An 18,075-nucleotide genomic window follows, 5' to 3' on the forward strand; every position below is an offset into this window, starting at 1 on the left:
GACAACAGCGAATGTTCATGAGGATGTGGATGGAGCAACTGGGACTCTCATATTTCCAGTGAGAGTGTAAAATGATACACCCACTTTGGAAAATAAGCCTGGCAGTTTTTTGTTTGTTCATTTTGTTTTTACAGTTAAATATCTATGAAAAAATATCTATCTATCCTATAATCTAGAAATTCCACTCCTAGCTATTTACCCAAGAGAAATAAAAACAGGTCCACGTGGTACAAGAATGTCCATAGTATCTTCATCATGAGGAGAATAGATGAACAAATTGTGCTATATCCACACAATGGAATACTACTCAGCATTAAAAAGGGTACTGATACATACAACAACATGATGACTCTCAAAATTACTGTTGGGCGGAGGAAGCCAGGCACAAAAGATACATACTGTATGATTCCATTTCTATGAAGTATAAAAACAGGCAAAACCAATCCACAGTGATAGAAATCAGACAAGAGGTTGCTTCAGAGAAGGATGAACGGTTGTAGAGAACTGACTAGAAAGGAAAACAAAAGAGCTTTCTGTGGTGTTGGGAATGTTCTGTATCTTGTTTTGGGTGAGTGGTTTACACCAAAACAAAACCAAACCCATTGCAGTCAATTCCATCTCATAGCAACCCTATAGGACAGAATAGAACTACCCCAGAAGGTTTCCAAGGAATGGCTGGTGAATTCCAACTGCCGACCTGTTGGTTAGCAGCCAAGCTCTTAACCACTGTGCCACGAGGGGTTCATACAATTCAAAACTCATGGAATGTATACAATTATCAAAACTCACTGAATGTATTACTTCACTGTATGTAAATTATACATTGATAAGAAACTGGGAGAAGAAGAAGGAAAAGAGGAGGAGGAAGAGAAAAGGAGGAAGAGAATATGGAGAGAGGGAGACCAGTTGCACTGATCCACCAGCTCAGTTTGATCATTTTTCTTAGTGGCTGTCATACATGCTGGTGCTTCTTAAGCTGTATTGAGATGTTATGACAATAACATGAAAGGATGTGACCTTTTTCCATTTTAACGGGGAAAATTATTTTCATGGCTAGATAGTTCTTATTTTAAAGCTTTTCCTTCTATATATTGTTCTCCTAATTTAGCACTTGCTTTTTTTTTTTTTTCTATTTGAGTCATTACAGGCTGATAAATTGCATGGAGAATTGGAAAACTCAGAACATTAACAGAAAGATCACAGCCAGTCCTGCTTAGTTCAATAGCTCATCTTCTCCTGGGCACATACGCCTACGGCTGTGATTTTATGCTGCACACATGCAACAGAATCAGCTTTTCAGCTAGTGAAACCAATCCCCATTTAGAAGACAGAATGTTGACCTTTGAGGCATGAAGCATGTTCACCTTTCATGCTCTTATACAAAATGTACCAGGACTTCTAAGTCTCCCTGAGTCAAACTGGACAGTTTTTGGCCTAATTTTTGTGGAGCCAACCCATTACCAGCCCTCTGCTAGATATCCCCAAGTCCTAAAGTGGCAGTCGTGTAATCATCATTTGGCGGTTGTCCTCAGACTCCTGGAATTATGACAAAGCCAAAACCTATCGCATGAGGTCTCTCCAGGAGGCCAGAAGGACTCCTGGCCCCTCCCCATCAGCACCCACCATTGGACCTATCGTCTTCTACTTAGCTCTGCCTTGGCCAGTTTTAATGAATGTTGATCCCCCACCCACAGCAGCAGAGACCCTTACCTTGAGTTTGGAATAGCCTTTTTGAATATATTGCCCACATTTTTCATGTTCTCCTGTGGAAGCATAAAATTTACTCCACCAGTCAACGATTTCTTCCTCCTAAACACATGCCAAAGTAGAAAAACCTTTAGTGATGACCCAAATTTCCAATCCTTGCAAGAAAAGCCATATATAATAGAGTAGCAAAAAAAGGTACTTCTAACAGTAACAGGTGAGACTATAGGACTTTTGTTTACATGGACAGTGGACAGAGCATTTGAGATTTTTCTGCCCAGAAGCTGAAGGTGAAATGATCATTCATGGCCAGTGAAATGTATTTAGCTTTAATGTTCATAGTTATGCTAGATGATTTCCTTATATCCAATAGACACTATCTGTTCATTTGTCTGCTTTTACTTTTTACCCTGTTGACTTGCCGTTTATGTCTACAAATTAAAATAAAACCTCCAATATATGTTTTTTAGTAACTCATTTCCTTAGCCTTTTAGCCAACAATGTATTGCGCGTAATATAAAGCTCCCTAAGCTAAGGATGGGAAAAACTGGTTCTAATTCAAACTCTATCCCTTACATTATGAGCCTTAACAGCTTGGGCAAGCTGGTTGACATCTGTGAGAATCAATTTCTTCATCCATTTAATGGGATAAGGATACTATCTGCCTCCATCTACCCCCATAACAGGGTTGTTATGGAAGTCATATAAGATCATTAGAAAGAGCTTTGAAAACTACAAAATGTGAAACAAAAGCAGGGAGGCATTATGGTTAGTTTATATCAGTGGTTTCTCACGTAGTCACAGAGATTCTGATTCAATCAACTGGGATAAGATCTGGACTTGGATAGATTTTCAAAAGCTCCCCAGGCGACTCTAGTGCACAGCCAGCTTTGAAAACCTCTGGTTTACATGGGTGATTCTCAGTCGGGTAGAAGGGCCAGCATGTCAGAGTTACTTGTGGAGGCTTTCTAACTACAAAGTGTCCCCTCTTAGATTTATAACAAGAATAGATCCTCATCAGATCCGCCATTTCTTATGTTAATCTACCTGGGAAATAATTCCAATAATACAGATCGCTACTTGCAACATAATCTCCAGTTGGGTTGGGGGGTGGAGGGAGGAAGAAGAGACACACACACATATACGACACACAGTTATTTCCCCCTTATGGGCCAATAACCCACTCCTGAATTGCAGTATGTATCAATTATAGGCAGAATCTACGTGAATCTTAAATCCAGCAAAATATGTACAACAGTTACCTTTTCTGTCAGCTGCTCATGCACATGAATGGGAAGGATGAGGATAAACCAAATTACAGGCCACATGGGTATGGAAATCCCACAAGCATTAGATTTAAAGGAGGAGAGAGAGAAGAAATTAGTTTTCATGCATGTGTTTATATTATCAATATTTTATGGGTTGTTTAAATTATTCAAGATGATCTTGTAATTAAACACACCTTATTGGTTGTTTCCCTGAAAATGTGCAAAAGGGTTACACACAGCATTAAAATGAAAAGCTTGGAGGTAGCCACCTACATCTCATATTTTCAAAAGAGTTAAACAATCTTAGTATCAGCCAATGCCATGGTCACACAAGAGAGTGGTAGCTCCTAAAGAATATGCCCGACTTGGCCTAGTCCTCATTCTTTCAAAAAATTCTTCTGGCATAAGACAAGTTTGTCTAGCGTAACTTCAATATCATCACATAGTACCTTCCCTTGGTTTTCCTCATGTCTACGGTATTTTTTTTTTTTTTTTTTTTTTACGGTATAGCACCAAATAGATGTCCATCTTTCAAATTGTCTAACACTAAGTTTTTCATTGGCTAAATCTTTGTATTTTAATTCTTCTCATGGCAAATCCACTCCTGATCTCAGGGACATTTGGGGGATGACAGAGTGAAGAGCTAGGATGTCAGGGCACCTGCTGGGACACTGGCCAAGCTTGCTCTCAGGGGCAGTTTGAAGAAGTGCTACCTAGACCCTCTTTCTGAAATTCTAATTCAAGTTCATATCTAATGTGAGGAGAGAACAAGTCATCAGCTACAAACAGTTCCTGCGGCTGCTGTGTTAGACACCAGAGGCTTCTTCTGTAAGTGCTCCTCAGCATTTTCTGGATTTTGGCTTTTGCTTAGCCCAGGAGAACTGCCAAGAGAGGCAGAGAGACAGATAGATATATCAATTCTTCCTATTAGACTCATACCAAAGCGGGATTAAGGGTTAAATCGTCACAGCTGAATTGAGATTTTGGAGAGAAGGATTTTATACCGAAAGTGGGTTCCCATTCCGAATGGTTCCTGAATTCAGATTTTTAGCATCTTGTCTTTTCATATCTGTTTTCAACCACTCAAAATCATTTTAAGGAAAAAAATAGATTCTGATTTTAAAAGCATTATTCAGAACAAGTTTTTGACTTTGAAATTTAGGATTAATTTGGGAGAATCTATTCATGTGTGTCTGTTCATTATTTCATGCATTAAACTAATAGAAGCATTTTGCTCTATTATATCCAGTGTTGAACTTGCAGTGGGAACAGAATTATTAAATGGCACAGAAGATTCTCCCCCTTAGGCTTAAACCATCATATTTGGTTAAAGATCACCTGTCACTCCAAAATCTACTAATGGGAAGAATCCGAAAGGAGAATTAAAGTCTCCAGACCAAGGCTCCCAAAGTCCCAGGCAGCTTCATGCATTTTTCTTATCATACATACATGCACTGTCGTTGGAGAAGCCATTTTGCTGAGTGCTGTTGACATATTGCTTAAGCACTGGAATTGGAAGGTAATTGTTGAAATGGCCATGTCAGAACATCCATGTTATCTGGCTAGCACTTATTTGCCCCAAATACTTATTTCTCATTTTCCTTGTGGCAGCGCCAAGTCCATTTGTTAAGAGCTCCCATGCACATCACAGGGTAATGTTGTGGTTTTCCTTGAGCATGGGACTGTCACCTAAAGCCACAGCCTCCAGTCCCCACCCCCCAGCAATGGTAGAGTTAGCTTGGACTGGCTCCCTCAATTTATCAAGACATAAAGGTTGAATTGAGTTAGCAGTATACATGTCAATTACAGGACATCAGCAATCTTGTAACTGACTCTCCCAAAGCTCAATTTTGCTCATTTGACTTTGCAGAGATGTGTGATGCCTACCCAGACAATCTGATGAACAGGTGGAATCCATTTTTTTAGGGGTGAATCCAGCCAACCTTTCTTATCAACACAGTGTACCTCAACTAGGTGGTAGGAGACAAGCTGATTAAAATCATTTACAGGACAGTGGAAATGACTGATAGCACCATCCCCACATTTGCTAGGTTGCAATGTTAAATTCTAGTGATGTATATTGAACTTTCATCATGTGCTTCCATAGTAGCGTGGTCATAACTATTTCTAAGAAATTAGTGAGAATATTGGCATAGATTGACTTTATTCTTCTTCTGGATTCTCCCATAGTACCAAGGGCTACTGAGTTCATAGCAGGCATACAATAAGAATGGATTTACAATGGGAGGCGGAAAAGTCGGAGGCAGATTATAGAGCAGAGTCTTAAACTGCCTTTTTCCAGAGTATTTGTGAAAATCAGCATAAAGTGTCTTAAGTCTATTATACTTAACTTCTCCCTAGGCTGCTACTGTCATACTGGGAGTATTTGGGGTTGTTTACAAACTGAAAATAGTAGTTTTATGCTATGGGGCGGTGTCATGGATTTAATTATGTCCCCCCAAAAATGTGTGTATCAACTTGGGTAGGCCATGATTCCCAGTATTGTATAGTTGTCCTCCATTTTGTGATTGTACTTTTATGTTAGAGGATTTGGGTGGGATTATAACACTACTCTTACCGAGGTCACCTTCCTGATTCAAGGTAAAAGGAGCTTCCCTGGGGTGAGGCCTGTATCACCTTTTATCTCTCAAAAGATAAAAGGAAAGGGAAGCAAGCAGAGAGTTGGGGACCTCATACCACAAAGAAAGCAGCACCAGGAGCACAGTGAGTCCTTCGCACATGGGGCTCTGTGCCTGAGAAGCTCCTTGACCAGGGGAAGATTGAGGACAAGGACCTTCCTCCAGAGCCGACAGAGAGAGAAAGCCTTCCCCTGGAGCCGATGCCCTGAATTTGGACTTGTAATCTACTAGACTGTGAGAAAACAAATTTCTCTTTGTTAAAGCCATCCACTTGTGGTGTTTCTGTTATGCCACCGCTAGATGACCAAGACAGGTAGCAGTTTGACATTGCCATTTGTGACTGTATATGATTCCCAGAGAGTGGAATTAAACACACGGCGCTGGCTGTGCAGGCCACATTTAACACGGCCCAATTTTTTTTTTTTTTTTTAATTGTTAGTGACTTCAATGCAGTGGGAAGGAAGTGTATTTTTTTTAAGGCACTGTTTATCGACATAGCATATTAAAGTGCAATCATGTGCATTTTTTGGCCAGTTTACACATTCAACCATGCTGTGAAAGTCCATGATAAACGCCAACAAAAACATGAAGATATTTGGTGTTTTCTTTTTTTTGGCCTGAGATTTTTTTTTTTCTTTCCCCTTTCCTTCTTGTAGAATTGGTTTGAATGGTTTTAAAACAGGGAACTGAGTGAGCATTTCCATCCATTTCTCCACTTCAAAGTCACAGTGAATTAAAAAATTTGGGGTGTCCTATGCACTGACAAATAGGGTCATTAAAATCCATGACACTTGTGCTTCATGTAGGGAAAAAATTGGTGAGCTGTATGTGTCCCTATTCTGGAAGTTGCAATGCTGTCAATTTGCTTCTGGAATTTGTCTTTCTAGCAAATAATGTCACCCAGATTGTCCATACCAATGGTTCCCAGACCTGCCTACCCAGGAGAGGGGTGGATTTTAAAATATACTGATGCCCAGATCACTCCCCCTCTTTGCATGTGGGGCCTGGGCATGGGTATTCTTTTAAATTTTCCCTGGTGACTTTGATTCTTGGTGAGGGTTGAGGACCACCAGTCCACACACTGTCATCATAACTATTAGTGAATACAAGATCCAGAATCTTTTTTCTACCCAGTTCTTGATAAACTGGTTGGATGACTAATTCACCAAATGTTTAGGCATCTGGAAGATAAAACTGACATGGCTCAATGATCAGTTCAGAAGCCTACCTTAGAAGCCAGCAATGGTTTGGTGTCTTCTACTTCAATGACGACATCCCGGCAAGGTGGGGCAGACATCAGGGAGGCTGCAGGACAAATAATTTCATAATCAAAGAGCATTAGGAAAACCCAACAGTGAACATTCTACTCAGTTCAAGTTTAATAGCCACAGGGTGAATGGTGGTGTTTATTCCCGGATGACACTTTCTGAATGAAGAGGACCACACTTGAATGCAGAAAATAATCCATAATTTATCACTCTTCCCAAAATATAAAAGGGCTTTAGACATTTTCTGGAGGACTACATGGCCCATTGTTCTTTTGTTTTGGACAATTAGCCCAGTGCCTATACACAGGAAGTGCTCAAAATACATGTGTCAATACATGTGTTTAGAAGATGGTGGGAGGAAGGAAGGGAGGGAGAGAGACAGAGAGAACACTACAGCTAAAGAAGCCTTCTTTTCTTGGAATCTGTTTTTAAGACACAGACAGAAAAAGAAAAGTAGGAGCAACAGTTGCACATTTCAGGTCTGAAGCTGCATTGGCTTATTCAGCCCCTGTTCTCAAGTGTGTGCAGAGGAGGAAGGCACGTGCTTTGGCTTTATGTACAATTCCCAGAACTTCTGTGGCTCAAGATTTTGGGGTTGGAGTAACGGCTCCGGAGCAGACCCTGGGCTCATTAGGTACAGTGCAGCTGGAGGGAGTGGGATGGCAAAGCCTCAAGCTGGGGTGGCGGGGGGCGGGGGTGAAAGGAAGTGTCTACACTTTATTGGAGATGACATTAGGCAGACATTCAACAGGAGACCAGAACCCAGAGAGAACAAATCTGTCAAGCCAAAAGGACTTTCTGTTCAACCAACCCAAGCAACTGACATATACGACATAAAGGAAGGGAGGGAAGACACATTTTTAAAGGCCCTACCATGTGCCAGGCATTGTGCTAAGCATTTTATTTATATTATCTCATTGACTCATAGAAGCCCATTGCCGTCTAATCAATTCCAACTCATAGTGACCCTATAGGACAAGAGTAGAACTGCCCCATAAAGTTTCCAAGGTCGTAAATCTTTACGGAAGCAGATTGCCCCATTTTTCTCCCATAGAGCAGCTGGTGGGTTTGAACTGCTGACATTTGGGTCACCAGCTGAGCACTTAACCACTGTGTCACCAGGGCTCCTTTATCTCATTGAACCCTTCAATAATTACATAAAGTATGTACCATTTTATAAATTAATAAACAAACAAACTGGGGCTAAGAGAAAGCAAGTCACTTGCTCCAGGTTAAACAATTAGTTGTAAGTGGATGTAAGGAACCTAGGTTTGTCTGACCCCAAAGCTTGTGTTTTAAGCATCACATCTGAACCTGGAGCAGCGTAGCTGCTGAGAAACAATCAGGGGACATTGGGGAGACAGGTGAGACTGACTTATGGAGCATCTATGATATGCAGTGGCTATGAGAGGTAGTTTTATATCTATGAGGTACTCCAGATCTATCAGCATTCTCTGTACTTCCAGGATAAGCTCCCTTCAGCTCCTGACAACTGCAACAACACAGAACATGATGTCAGAGCAGCAGGCATATGTGAACACGGCTCTATGCAAGCTCACTCTTAGACAATCCATTTTCTACTTCATCATCCTCATGTAAACAAAATCTCAGGGACAGGAGGAAAAAGTTATTCTGGGTGCTTTCAACATTAGGCTAACCAAGTTACACTCCTCAACTCTTACCCTATCATCAGTTAAAAAAAATTTTTTTTTTGAATTATGCTTTTTTTTTAGGTCAAAGTTTACAGAGCAAATTAGTTTCTCATTAAACAACATAGAAATTGTTTTGTGACACTGGTTGCTAACCCCTTGATGGGTCAACACTCTCCCCTTCTCTACCTCAGGTTCCCCATTTCCATTTATCCAGTTTTCCCATCCCTTTCTGCCTTCTTGTCTTTGCTTGGGGGCTGGTGTGCCCATTTAGTCTTACATACATGGTTGAACTACGGGTGCTATTATTTATTATATAGGCCTGTCTAATCTTTGGCTGGAGGGTAAACTTCAGGAGTGACTTCAGTACTGAGTTAAAAGGGTGTCCAGGAGCCATACTCTCGGGGTTTCTTCAGTCTCTGTAAGGCCAGTAAGTCTAGTCTTTGTGTGTGTGTGTTAGAATTTTGTTCTACATTTTTCTCCAGCTCTGTAGAGGACCCTCTATTGTGACCCCTGTCAGAGAAGTCGGCGGTGGTAGCCAGGCATCAACTAGTTGTCCTGTACTCGGTCTGGCAGAAGCTGGGGTAGTTGTGGTCGATCAGTTCTTTGGACTAATCTTTACCTTGTGCCTTTGGTTTTCTTCGTTCTCTTCTGCTCCAGAAGGTGGTGGGACCAGTAGATGTATCTTATATGGCCACTCACAAGCTGTTAAGGCCCCAGATGCTACTCATCAAAGTAGTATGTAGAACATTTTCTTTATAAGCTATGTTGTCAGTTGAGCTAGATGTCCCCCCAAACTACAGTCCCTAGTCCTCAGCCTGGCAACTTGGTCCCTCAGGGAGTTTGGATGTCTCCATTAAGCTTTTATGATTTGCCTTGGTCAAGTTGTCTCCCATCATCAGTTTTAAGAAAATACCAGATTGATCTAAAATAGTAGGTTCTGGTCTGGGGAACAAGAAGCCCTGGTGACACAGTGGTTAAGTGCTTGGCTGCTAACCAAAAATGGTCAGTGTTTGAACCCATCAGTCTTTCCACTGTAGAAAGATCTGACAGTCTGCTTCTGTGAAGAGTACAGCCTTGGAAATCCTATGGGGCAATTCTACTCTGTCCTACAGGGTTGCTCTGAGTTGGAATTGGCTAGATGGTAGGGGTCTAGGGAACATTTTAGTCCCCCCTCCCCTGCAGCATAAACTGTTTAAGGATTTTCCTCTTCTTGGGCTCTCTGAATCACGAACCAGAGACTTCTGCCTCAGCCAATCCTAACACTGGCCAGTAGGCACAGGCAGGTCCATACAAGCCATTCTGGGGCCAGAAAAAGTTTGCAGCATTTGTATTTTCTTAATGATTTCACATGCTTGGACCAAAGAGCTTTCTCTCATAAAAACAGTAGGAAAAAATGCTAGGAAAATAGTTTCTCTCCCTTTAGTAACTCCCATATGAAACAATTTCTGCAGTTACAATCACTGTAATAATCTTTGTTATTAGAAATGTTGCTGTTTCAGGTGCCATCAATTGAACCAAATCCTTTGTATAGGACAATTTCTTGATAAACAGATGTAGAGTTTTGCTCAAATGTGACTGTGGGTTTTTTCCCCTCCTTCTCTGAATAGGAGATACAGGATGCTCAGACCCACACAGCAGATGAGTTTCAGAGGCTCTGTAAAATCAATGCCAAGCCTTATGGAAGATTAGATAGAACTTTTAGCAGCACAGCTGCTTAAACAGAAGACATCTGTTTCCATCTTGAAGCTCCCAGTGATCAGCTGAATGAATGTGTTCCAATCCTCTAACCTCACGAGGCCAGGGGCCCTGGGATCTTGTCACTGCTTTGACTTAGCTCCCAGCCTCTAGCACAGTCTTGGCACACGATAAGCTAAAAGTGATAATCATTGAATGAATTAAAAAAAAAAAAAAAAAAAAAAACAAACCCCGTTGCCGTTGAGTCGATTTTGACTCATAGTGACCCTATGGGACAGAGTAGAACTGCTCCATAGAGTTTCCAAGGACCACCTAGTGGATTTAAACTGCCAACCTTTTGGTTAGCAGCTGTAGCTCTTAACTGCTACGCCACCAGGGTTTCCAAATGGATAATAGCACCATGTTATATCATTCCAAACCAAAAACCAAACCCACTGCCGTTGAGTTGATTCCAACTCATAGCGACCCTGTAGGACAGAAGAGAACTGCCCATAGGGTTCCAAGGAGCAGCTGGGTATTTGAACTTCCGACCTTTTAGTTAGCAGCCATAGCTCTTAACCATTATGCCAACAGTTGTATCATTAGCTACCATTTATTATGGAATGCTAAGGTAAGTATTAGGCCCTGCTCTATATTTTGCTGAGTAATTATGTGATTTAGGCAAGTCATGTAAACTCACGAGGTGTTATTTTTTTCCTCTGTGGATAACACTGAAGTAATGTCTTTCAAATTACATCACGACAATATTGCAATGAGTTAATGAGGCGGGACAACAGATAGAAAGCAATTTGACATAAAAATCCCCTCCTCCCTCAGTGCTTGGAGGTCTCTATGTTTTTCCCATCAAAGCACTGACCACACTGGAACGTAATCTCTGTCCCCTGTTTGTCTTTCCTACTAGACTATTGCCCAGTGAGAGTGAGAACTCGGCTATCTTACTCACCACTGTGCCCCCAATATCTAGGGCAGTGTGCATGGCACTTCACGAGTGCTCAGTAACTACTTGTTGAATGGTGCTGGAAATGACTTTATCCTCAACAGTGATGTGGGAATAGCTCCCCCTGTCTTTCCAGGCTGCTAGCTGATAGGCAAATATGAAAAGCTCATAAAGCACTTAACATTTCCTGAAAAGAATTCTTATGTTAATCGAGGAACAGTATACTTCAGAGGGTAATAGCTTGAGCACTGGGTCCCCCCAGAACAAGACGAGTATTTAAGTCTAGCTCTGCCACTTACTATGTTACCTTAAAAATCAGCTGCTTCCGAGTCTATTCTGACTCATGGCAACCCCATGCATGTCAGAGTAGGACTGTGCTCCATAGTTTTCAGTGGCTGATTTTTTGGAAGCAGGCCTTTCTTCCGAGGTACCTCTGGGTGGTCTCCAACCTCCAATCTTTCAGTTAGCAAGCAGCCAAGTGCATTAACTGTTTGCCCCACCCAGGGACTCAGGGAGGTATGCATATAAAACCAAACCAAACCAAACCAAACCAAACACATTGCCATTGAGTTGATTCTGACTCATAGCAACTCTAAAGGACAGAGTAGAACTGCCCCATCTGGTTTCCAAGGCTGTACATCTTCACGGAAGCAGGCTGCCACATCCTTCTCCCGTGGAGCAGCTAGTGAGTTGATAAATCAAACTGTTTCCTCATCTGTAAAATCTGGACAAGGAATACTCACCTTGAGAAGACTGGTAAAGATGAAATGAGATCATGCATAAAAAGCCCCCCAAATATTATTTATGGACTCACACTTTACCTTTTAGCTGTGGTACAATATCCTCCTTTGTCATGTAAGGGTCACATCGAAAGCGGTCCAGGTGGTCGATGGTGCACTGGCCAACGACAGGCTTCCGCCCAAACTGCCTGTGGTCGATGACCTTGATCACCAGGGGGGGCATGTACAATTCCTCCTTGGGCAGGAACTGGGGGCCACAGAGGTAGGTGTCACATCTCTTTACAACACCTAACAAGGGCAGCTTTACCAATAAATGCCCCAAAGGGACCAACCCAGACTCTTCTGCATAGCCATGGAGCTCAAACTGGTTCAGTAATACGTGCGCAAGAAGCACCATGAGCTTTGAGCTAGACTTCCTGGGATCAAATCCTGGCTTTGCCATACTGGTTGCATGATCTTACTGTACCGTACCGTACCCATTGCCGTCGCGTTGATTCCGACTCATAGCGACCCTAAAGGACAGAGTAGAACTGCTCCATAGAGTTTCCAAGGAGCGCCTGGTGGATTTAAACTGCCGACCTTTTTGGTTAGCAGCCGTAGCACTTAATCACTATGCCACTAGGGTTTCCTGGATGACCTTAGGAAACTTTCTAGCCCCTCTATGCCCCAGTTACCTCACCAGTAACACTGCCAACTCATATGGCTGTTGAATTAATATATATGAAGTGCTTAGAATAGTACCTGGCCCACAGTAAGCACTCTGTAAGTGTTAGCTAATGTATTACGTAATCAGCATCTTTACTACTGACCTGGTCCTCCCCACACTGCTTCTGAGAGGTGATTTGCAAGACCGGCTGACGGTAAAAGCTTACAAGCCCAGAGCTTTGGTAACTGGCTAGCCAAATCCTGAACAGAAATACGTTCCTTGCAGAATTTAGAAACGGTCAAAATAAAACTGAACCTCTCAGGTATAGAGAGGTTTGACAGTGGCTGGGAGTCTTTAAGCCCTGCAAATTCAGTGCCAAGATGGGATGCCCATTTTTCCTTGACTTCTCATAGATTCCCCCATGTAGAATTTAGGGGTCTCGGTGGCATTGCTTGATTGGAGAAGGATGGGGTGGTCCAGGCACCTGCTTGGTATGTGGTCCAGGTGAATTTCCATCTCTGGCCTTGTACAAGAAAGGAAGTAGGGGTAGGCTGAGTGGCTTTCCTCACCTGTGTGGACCAAGGCTAGATTCTAGACCAGAACTTGGCAGGTATTAGAAGAAGTTGGGGAATGGACTTGGATGGGTGGGGTGGCCCAGGGATGACCACTTTTGGATTCCAGCCCAGAGCACCCTGTGGCTCACACCTGTAGCATCCTAGGTATGGGGAAAAGTGTGGGCTTTGGAGTCAAAGGGACCTAAGTCCAAACTTTGGCCATTCACTTGTTAGCCTTGTCCCCTTCCTCTGAAGTGGCAAAAAAGAGGTAAAAATGCTTGTCATACAGGGTTAGGTAGAGATTAAATGCATGGCATATAGGCACCTAGCACCAAACTCTAGCTATTGTTGTAGCTGGAACATGGTCATGGCAGTAAAGAAGGTGAGGCCTAGTGACCTGAATATGTCATTTCCCTTCTCTAGGCCTCAGTTTCCTCGTCTATCAAATGAGAGGTTAAACCAGATGCCCCTAGTGTTCAAGGTGTGTTGGAGGCACCAAGTACAGGAAAAAGGCTGGGGCTGTGGGGAAGGGAGGAAGAATGGGAAGGTTCTGGGCCTTGTGTCCCTTCAAACTGAGGAGATGCTTTCATTTTTCTCTCTTTTATAGAGCAGAGTAAAACAGAAAGTTTTTTTTTTTTTTTCTTAATAAAAATGAAGGATTCAGATGCTTTAAAAATGGAAAGACAGGGTGACCTCTTCTTGCTCCCAACTTCTATTATGGAGGACTGTGAACTGGGTGGGTTGGACCTCTTATTTCTAATAACCAGAGGTTCACTTTGAAGGAGCAATGAGGAAGCCATCCTGAGGGCACTCTCGAGGTGGGCACGGTTACGGGTATTAGGGACAGGGCCCCACTGTCCTATATGGGTTCCTTGGCAGGTACCCCTCCCCAGCCAGCCAGTCCCTACCTGCAGGATTCTAGTCTGTGTCCACAGGGCCACGACTGGGAGTTAACATTCAGCCTTAAAGGGGATGACCAAGAAAGAGTCTGTAATAGATAACTGAATAGATGGAAAGTTTGCTGGAGAAATAAATAATTACCGCTCACAGATACCTCTGTGTCACTGGGCCTGTTTGAAGCTTTAGGAAACCATCACTGTGGTGTGAGAGTCTAAGGGGAAAAAATCACTGACAAACTGAATGCAGGGCGTGGTTTTTCCATTTATTGTCAGACTTTGGAAATTCATAAACTGTATGTGTGTTTGTGTGTGTGCATGTACATGTCTGGTATGTATATACATATGTTTCAAATAAAATTCAGCTACACAACACACATGGACTATTAGGGAGTCTTGATACTGTACCACTTTCATGAAGAGAACAGAACTTGGAAAGTTGGGTGTCTTCTTCAGGTTTTTGATCACCACTGATTCTACCCTTTCTCCTCCACACTCCACAACCAGACTGGGGGATGTGACAGAAGCCATCTGGTAGTTTTTCATATTTCTTAAGCCCCAAGCTAGAATCTAAGAAAACAATTAAAGAGAAGGGGAGGCAATCCAACATGTTAAAAATATTATTCAAAAGAAAAAATTCTTTCTTAATAATTGGTAGATTCTCTAAGACCGACTTGTGCAGATTTGCGTAAAACCCCGGTGAACACTGTCCTAAAAAGCCTGTAGGTCACGCAGAGAAAGCTGTTTTGCCCCTTTCCTTTTCCTGCCCGAGCTGCTCAAAGTGGAGCAGTTAAGAATGTAGGAAGCAAATTCTGGCTGGGACACATAATAGCAATGTGAACTCTGGCAAGTTACTTACCCTCTCTCATCTATGTCACGGAAACCCAGGTGGCATAGTAGATAAGTGCTACAGCTGCTAACCAAAGGGTCGGCAGTTCAAATCCACCAGGCGCTCCTTGCAAACTCTATGGGGCAGCTCTAGTCTGTCCTATAGGGTCGTTATGAGTCGGAATCAACTTGACGGCACTGAGAGTTTTGGTTCCATCTGTGTCTCAGCTAACTAGTTTCTGTCAAGTCGACTCTGAGCCACGGCAACCTCCAACCGTTAGCAGCTGAGTGCATTAACCATTTGCACCACCTGGGGTCCTAACCAAAAGGTCGGAGGTTCAAGTCCACGCAGACACACCTGGGGAGAAAGGCCTGGCTATCTACTTCTGAAAAATCAGCCTTTGAAAAACCTATAGAGCACAGTCCTGCTCTGACACACGCAGGGTTGCCATCCATAGGAACTGGCTTGATGGCAACTGGTTATGTCTCATCTACAAATGGGACTGATAATATTATCTAACACAGGATTATTTTGAAGATCAAGGGTAAACTTCCTAGCATAGTGCCTGACATGCAAGCATTCAAAATGATAACCAGTAACCTGAGAGCTGTTGTTTAAAGCCATTCGCTTCAGTCTTTGAGAACTGTTAGCAAGGCAGCGTGAGAATGGAAACCCCAGGGTGATAGCTGCTTGACTGGACAAGGGGGAGGCCTTGATCATAGGCCAGATGGTGTCCACCAAGCCACCTGGTTTGCCCATCAGCCTGTCTCTGCTCCGATTGTCTAACATGCCACCATTCCCATTTCCTCCTTCCCACCCTCCACCTCTCTCAAGTTCCTCTTCTCTCAGCACAGACACGCTGTTCTGAGCCTGTCTTCCTTCTCCCAGGTGACCCCAGAAACTCAGAAATCTGCTGGTTCCCAGTAAATGAGGGCTGTAGATGCCCACAGTAATGTGGACATTGACCTCTCCTTCTTGCTTCGACAAGCCTTCTATTTCGATGAATATTTCAAATTTTGGACTAATTCACAGGAAGTCGGAAATAGCAAGAAAATATGCAGCATTATTCCATATGAGTCATTACAGTTCTGAAGCCACATTCATTTGATTTGATCAATAAAAGCGCAGCGTACCTCAATAGCAGTGAGCTGAACCACAGGCCTGATCCCCTGGGGGACCATGTACAGATGTGGTGCCCTTTGCGAGGGAAGAATGGGAAGGTTGGAGCCATCCTAGGAAACACAAAAATGTCAGTGCCTCCCTTTAATTTAGGCAAATGGTGCCTGGAATTATTAACAAGTGTTTTAAGCAACTACTCAGAAAGAATACATGAGTGAGAACACAGCAATTCACCTTGTCCCTCAGAATCAGCTCGGCAGTCACCAGGACATCCCCGCAGGCCTTGTCCCCATTCATTACTTGGTGCCAGAGAAGTCTGGGTGTGACATCCATTTCTGAGTTTAGTTTCACCAGAGGAGAGAAAATACTTCGTCCTAAAAATTCATCTTTGCCCTAGAAAAACAAGCATTCTTTAAATTCTCCAACAAACATCCCTTCAAATTTCCACCGCCAATATTTTGGAAAAAGATAGCGATAATGGTGGCCCAACATGAAAAATGTAATCAATGTCATCAATTCGTGAATGTGGAAGTTGTTATACTGAAAAATGTTTTGGTGTGTATCTTTTAAGCACAATAATTGTAATAATATAAATCTCTCTCATTGCCCTCAAGCCATTTTTGAAATTCTAAATTACTTACCACTTGGTCATTGTCAAACAGTTCGATGATGACTTTGGGTGGGTTCCGTAAGACTGTCTGGGGTTCTCCATAGATTTCAATTTCATCAAATATAATTGTTTGGTCCCATGTGGGATTCAAGGTTGAGTGGATGATCTCAGTTGTTTTGCTTCGATGGAGGAAGGAGACATGGGCATAAGGATCTAAAACAGGACAAGAGAATAACAGGGGGGCCATGATGGAAGTTCAGCTCCACAGGACCACTCAGTTTAACCACATGCTTTTCTTCTTGCCCCAGTGATCACAGGCCCTGACCACCCACCTGGGAATAAAGGTTCCAGGGAGTAGTGCGTGCCAAGGGCAGGGCACCAAGGTGATGGGATGTGTCTCTGCAGCAGAGGCACGTAAAGTGAGACCCTGAGGTGGGCTGAGGGTTCTCTCCCTGGAGAAGGTCCCCACCAGGTTAATTGGGCACACGATCTTCTGAGCCAGAGTACTGCATTTGTGTTAAGACAGCAAGCTCTGCAGTTAGACACACTTGGGTTCAAATCTCACCTGCTATACAACCTTGGAAAATACTTAAACTTTCTAAATTTTGATTTCCCCCTCCAAACAATGAAAACAAAAATATCTGCTTCATAGAGTTGTGAGAATGAACTGATAGAAAGAATCTAAACTACTTAGGAGAGAGCCCATCAAATAGGATATATTTGATAAATGCTAATTATTATTGTTGTTTCTAATGTCAATGGTAATCCATTTATTCAAAGAATATTTATCGAGTGCCAGGTCTCAAGTGTGTATTAGTAAATAAGAAAGGCTCAAGTGCTCATGGGGTTTACAACCTGTGAGAGCTGAAAATTTTGTTTCTCTGTACTTGGGAGTGCAGTGAAAATGATCACAGGTACTGGAAAGTAATTCGTGTTCTAAATAATTGCAAAACATTTTTGCAGTCACCTGGGGGCTAAGCAATAACCTGAGGTCTCACCTGAAGCTACTGCATGAGTTAAAAAGGTGTTTGGTTTTCAGCACTGTAGCTGTCATATGAATACAACTCTGCTTTTGCTCCAGTGATAAATCTTATATTTCAAACTGTAAGGAATATACTTCAAGTTTTATGAAACTTAAGAACTTTGATAGCAGTCTACCTTTGACTTTCAATGATGGAGTGCCCCCTGGTGGAGAATATTTGAAATTGTCTTTAAAAAATTTTGGAGATATCTACTATAGGGATGGAGTGCCAGGGTGGTGCAAAGGGTTAACATACCTAGCTACTAACCTGAAATGTTGGAGATTCAAGTCCACCCAGAGGCACCTCAGAAGAAAGCCCTGGGGATGTACTTCTGAGAAATTACCCGTTGAAAACTCTACGGAGCACGGTTCTAATGTGACCCACATGGGGTCCCCATGAGTCAGAATTGACTCCACGGCAACTGGCTTTTTAAAAAATAGGGATAACCTTGAATCTAATCTAATTAAACAAAAACAAAAAAACTCATAACCATTCA

At 42.5% G+C, this 18,075-nt stretch overlaps 1 protein-coding gene across 5 annotated transcripts in view; it reads right to left on the reverse strand.

Annotated features, from left to right (window-relative positions):
* The window catches only part of MYOF (myoferlin), a 190,013-nt gene that overhangs the window by 30,443 nt on the left and 141,495 nt on the right, over positions 1-18,075 (reverse strand). For 2 of the 5 annotated variants that reach the window (XM_049856042.1, XM_049856040.1), the window contains 8 exons: positions 16,589-16,770; positions 16,182-16,340; positions 15,962-16,060; positions 14,408-14,569; positions 11,985-12,150; positions 6,840-6,916; positions 2,967-2,978; positions 1,711-1,809 (listed from right to left, as the gene is read on the reverse strand). In XM_049856042.1, coding sequence (XP_049711999.1) covers positions 1,711-1,809; positions 2,967-2,978; positions 6,840-6,916; positions 11,985-12,150; positions 14,408-14,569; positions 15,962-16,060; positions 16,182-16,340; positions 16,589-16,770 — 956 coding nt within the window. Of the gene's footprint in view, positions 1-1,710; positions 1,810-2,966; positions 2,979-4,421; positions 4,479-6,839; positions 6,917-11,984; positions 12,151-14,407; positions 14,570-15,961; positions 16,061-16,181; positions 16,341-16,588; positions 16,771-18,075 lie in introns of all 5 variants that reach the window. The other 3 variants (XM_049856039.1, XM_049856038.1, XM_049856041.1) reach the window with 2 other exon arrangements.

The sequence above is a fragment of the Elephas maximus genome, chromosome 16 (genome assembly GCF_024166365.1).
Source record: "Elephas maximus indicus isolate mEleMax1 chromosome 16, mEleMax1 primary haplotype, whole genome shotgun sequence".
NCBI lineage: Eukaryota > Metazoa > Chordata > Mammalia > Proboscidea > Elephantidae > Elephas > Elephas maximus.